Source organism: Eucalyptus grandis, chromosome 5 (genome assembly GCF_016545825.1).
Source record: "Eucalyptus grandis isolate ANBG69807.140 chromosome 5, ASM1654582v1, whole genome shotgun sequence".
Classification (NCBI taxonomy): domain Eukaryota; kingdom Viridiplantae; phylum Streptophyta; class Magnoliopsida; order Myrtales; family Myrtaceae; genus Eucalyptus; species Eucalyptus grandis.
Genome location: NC_052616.1, coordinates 35,838,128 through 35,849,765, shown reverse-complemented (window position 1 = coordinate 35,849,765; position 11,638 = coordinate 35,838,128). Strand labels below are relative to the sequence as shown.

General features: G+C 37.7%; 1 protein-coding gene across 1 annotated transcript; it reads right to left on the bottom strand.

The window, feature by feature from the left end:
- Positions 1–6,397: 6,397 nt before the first annotated feature.
- LOC108959541 (TMV resistance protein N) lies at positions 6,398–10,139 on the bottom strand. The gene is made up of 4 exons (XM_039313647.1): positions 9,667–10,139; positions 6,778–7,885; positions 6,630–6,682; positions 6,398–6,401 (listed from the first exon to the last, which is right to left on the bottom strand). Exons 1-4 carry the CDS (start codon positions 10,137–10,139, stop codon positions 6,398–6,400), a joined length of 1,638 nt encoding a protein of 545 aa, XP_039169581.1.
- Positions 10,140–11,638: the final 1,499 nt, after the last annotated feature.

Sequence of the window (11,638 nt, the reverse complement as noted above, 5' to 3'; positions counted from 1 at the left end):
ATATCTAGCTTGTAATCTAATTTATCATGAGTGAATGAAGTACAACGACATTATGAAGTACAACGACATTAAGTACCATTTCATTTGAGATGTTGTGGCGAAATATATGGTTGATGTGAAGAAGATCACAACAATGAAGAACCCATTAGACATAATGCCAGAGCTCAAGCTCAATTAGCGTTTGTAGAGAATAAGTGCCCATTAAGGCGTTGAGAGAGCTACTATGGTGGATGAACAGTTGGACTTGCTACAAACATCAGGGTAGAGAGTTATTAAATTATATCTTAAGTTTGAGCCTCTATACTGGAGCCAACCCTATTAGAGGAAGTAGATCGATTCAGAATGGATGCGGTATAAAAAGAAAGTCTTAGTTGGACTTTGATTTGGTGTTTCCTTCTTCAGATAATGATCTTGGATTATATATATATTTTCAGATATAGGAATCCAAGATTTGGTCAATTGACAGCAATTCTTGTTGAGAGAACATCCTTATGGTATTTTGGAGATTCCAAAACTATCCTTGGTTTACTACTTCTATGATAAGTGAAGACATTCATCTTAATGACACGATGATGATTTAAGAAAAATTGTGATAATTGTGCTGATCTTTGTGAGTTCAATGAAGACTGATTACAAGCATGAGGATCATGCCAAGAGGAGAACAAGTCAAATAAGACAAGGTGTTCATGAGGAATTTGAGATACCATGATCGATTTGTTACCAATGTAAAGTGTTTGGAAGATGACATACTTAGGACGATTATGGGATAATCGATCGCAAGTCGTTCCATACAGTTTGAGCATGGGCAACACCAACGGACTAGTGATAAGGGTGCATGCAGTGATAAGGTGATAAGAAGCAATGTATTGTGTAGTCTAGTCTTGAATGGTGCTGCTCAATAAGTGCATTTGCAGATGACTGTTATATGGGTAGAATATAGCCGTTAATAGGTTGAGAGTTCTCAGCCAGAGAACTAGAAATGAGTTAGAGCACCATAGACTATTTTGGTCAAATAGCCAGAGGTATAAATAATTTAACAATGCCTGCAAACTCTATCTTGGAAAACCTTGCAATCATCCAAAGGAAAAGGATAGTATCGGCGATCCAGATCTTAGCGACAACTCCATTCAATTCCCAATAGCTCTTACATCCTCAAAAGCATCTCCAAGGGATGGATTGAAGATGTCTAATAAAAAGGATTAAAGTGGCTAAAAAGGGTTGGATGTAGAGAAAGCTTGTTCTATTATATCATCTCTATGTTCTAATCAAACCGTGCTACTATCCATCTATAATTCTTTTTGTAGTGTTCTTGTTGCTTTGTAATAGGTGACAAGAGGACGTGTACAAGAGTGATAGCGTTATTTGCGTTCTGATAATGTGATATATCTTATAATAGAGCAATACATGCTGATTGGAACTTCTCTTAAAGATTACTAGTGAATTGCAACCCATGTTGAGGCTATTATGTAGAAAAGTGGACATAAACTTGGGGATAAAATCAAATCACTATTTATTATTGTCTGCTATTTTCTATATATTCATTATTGCATATAATTGTTTAATAGTAACACCAGCTTGGTTGATTCTTTCAAATTTGTTTTTGGTACTATCAAAGTACATCCTATTATCTTTTACGAGATACATTGTTTAAGTTTTCAATTAATCTAGTCAGCCCCTCTAAATTTTATTGATAGTCCCAATAATTTTGTTCATATTTATCCAATTTTTGACGAAGACCAAGAGTTGAACTCCTTTGAATGCCTCATAGTGGACTTTCCTTTAAAAAGCCGTACAAGGGGAAACAAAAGAGGACACTCTGAAGAAAGCCAAAGGTTGGTTGGAGAAAGAAAATAAAATGGGGGTTTTATTTTTATTTTTTTGTCTCCCTTCATCTGCAACCGCACAAAAGAGAAACAAGCAGGAAGCTCTTGTTTAGTCATGCACTAGAGCAGGAGCACACAATGATATTTTGTACAATGAGTTTTCCATCTGAACTAATTTGTTTCTTCATTATGGGTTGTGTGTATGAGTAATTGTAACGTGACATCTCAGATTTTCAATATTGTTTTCTATTGAATAAATCGGGCATTTCATTTACACGCATATAGGGCTGTTCTCAGAGCTTATCACTCTCGAGATAACTAAACTATCTAGAGAAACCAGTAGGGAATTTTAAGGCAATATACTTGAGAATTCAACCAAGAATCGGCTTCTCGACCGTGCTCATCTTTAGAGGCCATTACGGCACAGTATAAAATCGATTTGAGATCAGAGATAGGTCGGTTCGACTGAGAGGTGTGGCTAAACGTGTGTGACACCACTAAATTTGGAAAATTCTCATCGGTTGGCACTAGACTGATTTTCTTATTGTTTTAGTACCCTATGTCCGTATTTGAATTCTAGAGATTTCCAGGACAACTGAGAGTCGCCAATGAGTCGAGTAGGTTCATTGTGGCTCGAAGAAAATCGATCATGAGTCATTTGAATTGAAAAATTTATGGAAGTTACCCGATAAACTAAGTCACGCTAAATGGAAATTAATCGTGAAATTGAGTCCGATTTCAAAAATTGAAGTTTCCGTCATGTCACAATAAATTCTAGGAGTATTGATTCAATCTCAGAAGATTTTTCTAAAACCCGAGACTTTTTGGGAAAAAGTCGGCATATGACCGTTTTTGTTCAGAAAGAGGTCGGGATTGTTTTCGTTCACGCAATTGGGATGCAAGATGGTTCAATTGATGAGGAAATATACTAATTTGAGTATTGACTCGATAACGGAATTTATTGAGGCTAGTTAGGATTGAATTATGAGAGTTTAAGTGTCCAATTGAAGCCATTCCCTTGCAAATTCGTATGCCCCCCATTGCCTAGCCTTTTGGACCACTTTAAGAGTCCAAAGATGAGGCATTGGTGGCTCATTGAGAGCCAAGGATCCACACTTGGCCAAGAATTGTAATAACCTCCTCTCTTGTCCCACATCGCCTAGGGAGGAAGGTCTTGGTTAGCTTATAAGGCTTTGGTCTCTCTAACTGTGTAACGCGTTTCACGTACGCTTCCGCTACGCTGAAAACAAAGCCGTGAGGGAGGGCGGGCCGGTGGGTCGCGCCTCCAAAGCGGACAATATTATGGCTTGGGAGAGGGAAGGCCCGAGGGATGGCCCTCTGCCCCTGCATAACGCGTTTTAAAGCCGTGAGGGAAAAGACCGTGGCTGGGATGGTGGTTCGTCCGCGCCAGGGCGGGTGACCCAAAGCGGACAATATTACACAGTGGGGCCCGGGATGTTACAAGAATGGTCAAGGAGACCATGGGATGGAAGATAAGCAAGTGGTAGGACCCTTGTCCCCCCTCTCTCTCTCTCCCTCTAGCTAGCTGGCCATCACCTTGCTTCCCCCTCACCATTTTTGACCAACAACAACAAGAGAGGAGACAGCCGGAGCAGCCAGCTGAAGCCCTTGCCCCCGCACACCCGTCGCCGTCCACGCATACGCGCCACCACCTGCGCCGCCGCCTGTGTACGTTCACCTAATAGCCTTGTCACACCATCTCAACCACTGTCCAGCAGCTTGTGGAGCTTAGCCGGAGCCCATGCTCCGTCATTTTGCTGTCGATAAGCCCCGCCAAGGCCCAATTTGCCCTTTTTCCCCTTTCCCGATCAATTTCCACTCTAAATCGGCTTTGTTCTCTTATGTTTTAGCAAGAAAAAAACAGAATATTAGTGGGTTTCCAGCCACCATCTAGGCCCGTTTTGAAGGTGTTCCGGGTCTTGAAACCTAGGCCTGCTTTGAAGAAAGTCGGCCCCCGTCGCGTCCCCGTCGAATTGAACCGAGCAGTTTGATTAACAAGTGAGTTTAACTCACTAATCCTCACTTAGTATGCTAATGATGTTTAGGAGTTGATTAGATTTAATTAAGTGTGATTAAGTGGATAGATTAGATTAGAGTAATTAAATTAGAGATTTGCCGATGCATCTTAGGTGGTTAGATATAGCAATTAGCAAGTAAATAGGCTCTAGAATTTATTGAACGAACCTTGGAAATTTTCCAGGCTCGTCTCAACTTCCAATTAGGCTAAAACAGGCCTAAGTTGGATTTATTGTATTTATTTAATAATTTCTGTAATTATTTAATTACTTATTTATTTTCTAGAAATTAGATCGGGATGGTCGATGATCGGAATTTTATGCTAGTTATCGTGATGCAATATGTTTATTTATTTGATCGCCAATTCATGTTGTATTGATTTAAATGTGATTTAGATTTTATTCCTAAATTAATTGATTTTGGTAATTAATTGAAAAATTACCAGGTGTCGGTTGACAGCGCCAAAAATATTTTGATTGACTACAGAAAATGGTGGGATTTGTGGAAATGAAATTATAGTATTTTGGCTAAGGCCAATCATGTACCCACACACGACTATTTTATCGAGTATGATAAAAAGTGAGAAAGAATGTTGTATTACGTGGCTCAGTGATCGAGTAGATCACCTTGGAGAATGCATGTGATTCATTGATTTGATACATCACTTCGGAGAATGCACGTAGCTTGGTGATCAAGTATATCACCTTAGAGAATGCATGTGGCTCGGTGATTGGGTATATCATCTTAGAGAATGCACGTGGCTCGGTGATTGGGTATGTCATCTTAGAGAATGCACGTGGCTTGGTGACTAGATATATCATCTTGGAGAATGCATAGTACGGATTAAAATGACCGCGAAATGGTTTGATTGACATATAATCAACTAAGTTGATTGATCAATAGTTTGATCTAATTGGGTGAATTGATGTGGTTTGTATATATTTGAAATATACTGACTTGCAAGAAGGAAACAGAGGCCAAGGTAAGTCCTCCGATCCGTGTTATGCATAGGCAGCCCTTATGGCATATTGGCCTTCTAATCAAGTCTTAGTGGGTAGAATTTTTTGAGACGTTATCTCACCTCATTGTGGGATAAAATTTTAGGCCCCTAGGTGGCAGCACCTCCGCCTCCTCGTCCTCCTATGCATTTTGGCATCCCCGAGGAAATCACCAAAGTAGGGCATCACTTCTCGATACTCCCTCACCTGAAAGAAGTAGAGTACGTTTTGGTAGAGTCCAAAGTCTGGGTTGACATGGGTAAAGATGACCTAGTGGCCCATGAGTATTGGTCATGATATCATCACTATCATGATGGGCGAAGAGAGGGCCCATCCTGGAAGGTGACGTGCCGTTGTATGTTTCAGAGGCAGCGTTTGGGATGGGGACGGTAGACCCTAAGGATGGCTCGGTAGTGGATGCCAAGAACCCTAAGCTCGAGGACGTCTCTCCTTCTCCAGTGAATTCAGCCAAGGGTGCTAACTGGAGTGAAAAGGAAGGGGAAATTGTTGAGCAAGAGGAGGAACCTGAGGAGGAGGAACCGGGGGAAGATCAGGAGATGCAAGACCCTGATGAGGAGCCTGAGGAAGAAGAAGAAGAAGAAGACCCTAAAGAAGAGGAGTCTGAGAAGGATCCAGAAAAGGATCCAGAGTATGACCCAGATGAGAACTGAGACCCCCATCCTATTTTGCAAACCTTAAGTCGTGAAACTATGTGTAATAGATTAGACTTCTATGAATAGTATTGTAATATATACTATGAGGTTTGCTTTGTATAAAAGTGTGGTTATGGTTTTCGGTTGTGAAAAATATGACCTTATTTTTCTATCCCATTGTTTTATAGTTGGGGATTGTTTAATTGCTTCCGCATGCATATTAAAATGAATGGGTTGGCGATTCATCCTGGGACGTCGCTATTTGATCGACCATGCAAGGATGGGCGCGTGCCCGAGGATCGGGGTGTGACATGTAACTCTATAATTCTCCGATTAATTATTGAACTATTTGCCGTTAGATATCCCATTGAAGTGGGTATTGATACTAAACCAAACTAAGTAAATCTTGTGTTCTTTATTGTTTCTTGTTTATATCACTAGTAATTTCACATTGATTTAGTTGCAAGGTCAAATAGCTTCCGCATTATCCTACGACAATATTTCAATACTAAAATTTCATTTTTCTTATGTTGCGATAACCTTCAAAAAAAAGTTTAAATTTCTAAATGTCTTTTTCTTATGATTTAATGACCTTCATTGAAAAAAATTCAAATCTTGAATTATATTTCCCTCCCACATACTTTTATACAATTTCCTAGTTTTGCATATTTATATCCAATAAAATTGTTTATGCGTTATTTTTCAAAGGCCAACTTTGCTGCATGAAAGAATATTTCTAAAGCAAGTGATTAGTGTCATTTTGAACGAAAAAGAGAACTTCTTTCTAAAACATAGGAACAACACTTTCTTATGTGTATTAGTACATATAATACATATATACATATACAAACTTAGTGATGATAAAAAAGTCCAAGTAGGTAAATGCTCACCTGAAATTGTTTTGGCAATCCAGTAATATTGCTTTTGCTCATTTTAAGTCCCACTAATTTCTTTGGACCAGGGGAAAATTCAGGAAACCAAGAAGCACCTCCAACCCATTCAAACCATCTTAGCTCATTAGGAAGACATATAGGACCTTGGAAAGTATTATGCACATTGTGCATGATGAGCAGTCTCAACCTACTCGCTTTTGTAAAAACATTAGGGCTGATATATACCTCTTTGTGCTCGGGGGTGGCTCCAATACTATGGCTTTTACTACACAATCTTCCTGTATATACGAGACCAGACTATTTAAATAATGCATATTTAGTAATTAGAGTCAAAGATAAGGAACACAATTTTGATTGTATTTGCAAGTCTTACCATGTCATGGGAGAAAACGTCAAGAACATCATCATACATCCATAGCCTGCTGCGTCTCTTGGGATCATCGCGACATTCTTGGTTCACAATATCCATGCCCATCAATTGAATCAAGCCATGGACTTCTACAGTTCTATGCTCAATACTTATCAAGGACCTCTCAATGAGAATTTCTAATCCTATATCTATCTCGAAATCGCAACTATCAATAACTTTCTTTATATAGTCACTATCACACCCCTTAAAGAAGCAAGCAATGTGGAGAAAAATCTCTTTCTCATTATCCTCTAGTCCATCATAACTTATTTTGAGCACATTATTAATGGTTTTGTTAGGATTCCTAGAAAGTTTCTTTAGTGTACTTTTCCATTCATGTTCTCTTCTACCACATAAGAAGGAACCTAGCACCTCAATTGCTAAAGGAAGGCCTCCGACATGATTCAAAACACTATCCACTAGATCTGCCTTGATTTTTAGTTTTTGGTGTGTCCCAAAAGCATGCTTACTTAGTAGCTCTCGAGCTTCACTATCCTCCAATGTTTTAACTTCATACACATGATCTTGATCTATCCCGTGACAAGTTAATAGGTGTTTATCTCTTGTGGTAATCATGATCCTACTTCCAATACCAAACCACTTGCCTTCTCCTGCTAAAGCATTTAATTGACGCAAGTCATCCACATCATCAAGGATAAGGAGAACTTTTTTGCGACAAAGTCTATCCCGTACTAGATGAGTACCGGCATCAACATTGGACACTACTAATCTTTGTTTTTGTGATAATATCTCAGATAATAATTTTTCTTGCAAAGCAACTAAATCCCTGCAATTTTTTGAAGTTTCTTGAACATTTGCCAAAAAAGTTGAACCTTCAAATTGTCTGAAAATGTCATTATAAATGGCTTTAGCTAAGCTTGTCTTCCCTATGCCTGCCCTTCCCCATAATCCCATCATAAGAACACCATCATTAGACTCGAGGTTTAACATAGATTTTAGCTTAACCACTTTGGAATCAATCCCAACTGGACACTTAGCAACATGCAATGGTGTTCGGTCTAGAAGAGTGGAGATCTCCTTCACGATTCTTTCTATAAGCTCTGACTCATCTCTGATAAAAACAGAAAAGAGAAGTTGTAAGATCATTTTTAGCAATTTGAATAAGCGAATAACGAGCAATTACCAACCAACAATGACAAAGCAGTGCATCACATTATCTGATAATCACAACCAAAACAATATGTATTCCTAACAAGTTGAATTAAAACTCCAAGAGCTTAAGCTTCAACGTTTAGTCATCCAAATAATTCATGTACCTTTTATATATACATGATGATGTACTTATTTTTCTTTATGATGGATACATGTGTTTCATATATGCACACTTAATCAAAAAGAGCTATTTAAAACTTTTAACGTTGGTCTAGATTTTCAATTCAAAAACTCTTAAATACCCTGAAGCACGATGTCATTGCCCACCATGGCCTGTACACATTAATAATCCCTTATCAGGTGTTGCGAACTTTCTTATTCCTTCCAAAGAAATGGGATAAGTGCAATAAAACTACTTAACATTTTGTCCATTGGTCAATCTAGTTTCAATTCAAATGAGTCAGTAAACTTTTCAGCCGATGACATCCTAGTATCAATTTCTTATAACTGGAAAAAGCAACTTGTCAATTCTATGGTTAGCCATATGTGTTTTTTCGAAATTAAAAGGCCACTGGTAGCGAGTTTCAAACTCGGTTGACCAAAATCGAAAATTTGTAGAGCTCAATCGACAAAAAAGAAACTTGAAGAACTCAAATAGCCCATACACAAATCGTTTAGAACTTTTGTTATACTTTGGAGAGGGCAACACGTATCCAAAAGAAAGAGCTATAGAACTTACCCAAATTAACGCCTCATCAAAACCATAGGAGGAATTCAATTGTTCCACGCCCAAAAATAGGTTTTTTACCAGTGCCGGTGACTTTCAATAAGTGCAGGTAAGTGTCAAAAAAACTGTTGGTGAGCAATAGATATGGGACATTTCCTTTCACGTAAGTTGTTAGTAACTTACCAACAATTTTATGAAATTACAATATTAATTTATAGTTTGCAAGTTAGCAATCGTTATACTAACTTATCAAAGTTGATTAGCATAACATACTCGTTCAAATATTCTAAATTTTATATCAAATTACCAGCTTAAATTATAGTGACTTACTAACTTTTGTCTTAGTAAAAAAATCATCTACTAGTTTTGGGTTACCAACATCATTTTAGCTACTTACAAATAAATACTTTTTTTTTTAATTTCCAACTTTTGTAGTGGGTCATAAATTGTCATTTGAATTATTAACCGACTCTTTGTAGGAAATGCCAGCCTCAATTAAAGTCACTTACCAACTTTTCTCTGATTAAGTTGATAACTAGTTTTTATTGTCAACTCTCATTCGAGCTACTTGCCAAGTTTATTTTTCTTTTAATTACCTATATTATTATCATTTGCCCAATTTTACTTATCTTTATAACTACGTCTTAGATTTACCAAATCTTATATGAAACTACTTTTATGCAAGTGAATTATGACTTTTATCTAATTAAGTAATCAATGAATTCTGGATTACCAACTCTTATGGAGTTAGTTGCCAACGTTCATTTCAACATTTGTTTTTGCGAACGGAACTAGAATCATCCAAGCCAAAGAAATGAATTGATTCAACATGGATCGATTCCATAGAGATGATAACACTTGGTACTTGAGCAAGAACTTAAGAATTTTCGAGAATCATAAAGGAAGCATCTTTGCTAACAATCGTGTGTGTAGATTTTTTTTTTTTAAACAATCTTTATATTTACAAGTAAAGATTAGCTTCTTACGTAAAAGATGGACTCCACTCTACTTACCCATCATTAAAATGCCACCCGGACAAGCTACCGGCATCAAAAAGAGCTTTCTTCCATCGCTTCACCTTTTCTGAATCCTTCCCGAATTTGGACTCATGCTTGGCTAGAGCTTTCCCATAACTCTTGTTGCCTCGTCTCACTTCTCTTGGGTCTACTTTATAAAACACCGGTAGCACGGTGAGGTCCTTTTGCTTCTTGCACTCCATAATCTTCATCACCTCTTCCATGCACCATTGTGAGGAAGCGTAGTCCTTAGAGAAAACAATGATTGCGATGCACGATTCCTCAATGGCCTTCATGAGCGCCGGCAATGTTTGGTCTCCCTTCCTTAGTTCCTCGCTATCAACGAAAGTGTATATTCCGTTATGGTATAAAGCTTTGTAGAGATGACCAAGGAAGGTGTTACGCAGGTCTGTGCCTCTGAAACTTAAGAAGACCTCATAATTACTTTTGGGTTTTGATGAAGAAGCCATTGGATGATCAAGATTAGCAATCAGAAATGCCTTTCATCTGTTTAGTCTTCACTTTTCTTTCTCTTATATGGAAAATGAAGCATTGGCAAAACGTGACCACGAAGTTTCTTGATATGAAAGGTTGACATTGATTTTTGCTACAGTATGGCTTATGCTATGATGCATACTATGTGATGCATTGATTTATAAAGAGTACATGGAATATTCATGTTATTGGATAATATCAACTAGTATGATTTGTACAATGCATATCGTGGATACATATTTATAAGATTGCATTATTTTTTCCATGATGTCATAGAAACAATGATGATTGTCACTTGCTGAGCCATGATATTGTTCTACCCTTATATTGCCATTCTATGTCACAAGAAGAGAGAAGACTAAATGAGGGCATGTGGAGAGTACTTGTGAATTCCACTTTAAAATGGGTTGGACAAAATGTTTTGGGAGTGGCACCAGACTCTCTCTACTTACGCATGCATTTCCCCACTACAATAATCTTATCGCTTCAATATGGCTTAGGAATTTGGTTAATTTTATGTTCTCATTAAGAGCGCCACTTGATTTATTATTTAGAGATATGTGCCACAACCAAAAGTTCAACATCGAGGCAGTTATTTGGATCTAATAGGTAAGAAATTAGTAAATGAACAATATATATAAGACTAGATCTGAGTAGTAAAAGTTGAAGATATTCATATGGAGTCTACTTAATTTGATGTTCAAATTCAATTTAGTTTATGCACTATGTTCACTTCATAATTTTTCTAGATAGATAACCATATCATTACTTTTTAATGCCTATGATAAATCATTTCAAGAATTCGATGGTAATAATAAAACTTTGTATAATATCAATATGCTAAATCTCATGCGTCAAGAGGATAGATCTTGCATAAGTCCCACCTTTTGTATTGCGTATGAGCCAATCATCCTTGGTAAATCATATTCATTAACAAATTTTTTAAATTAGGGAGGTGATCATAATGGTGTAAGCGGATCAGATTTTTAGCCATGTTCCTAATCCCTCAGTTGCAATAGATGATCTAGCGGGCTAAGAATGAATTGCGATTCCCATGATCTTATTCATAGGTGTAACAGGAAGTTATTCAGCTAAGTACCGCAAAAATTGAAGTTAACACATGGAAGATCATAAATTTTCATTAGAAATTCTCAATCTCGAATTTCTTGTCAACAAATCTAAGTCGAGGTCAAACGTTTTGAGTGCCTGTATGAGATGGTGTGTCGGTGATAGAGAACACCGATGCTAGGAAAATGTATGCATGGTAGGTCCCGCTGCACACTGAACAAGGCTTTTTCTTCACCGTGAGACACGCATCTTCTTTTTTCTTTAGCACGGAAAGACTGGCGACGACTTAAGTCAAGCCTATGACATTTTCCCTAAGTGGAGGGGACAGGCTTCCGACTTTTCTAGTTAGTGGAACGACGCTTCGAGATAGTCATGAAGAATGTGTACGACCATGAGACGGCACTTC

Coding starts and splice junctions, on each gene's coding strand:
- LOC108959541 (XM_039313647.1), bottom strand. CDS start 10,139: ATGGCTTCTTCATCAAAACCCAAAAGTAATTATGAGGTCTTCTTAAGT. Junction 7,886..9,666: donor GGGTGGCATTTTAATGATGG/GTAAGTAGAGTG, acceptor TGTTTTTATCAG/AGATGAGTCAGAGCTTATAG. Junction 6,683..6,777: donor ACGTTTTCTCCCATGACATG/GTAAGACTTGCA, acceptor TCGTATATACAG/GAAGATTGTGTAGTAAAAGC.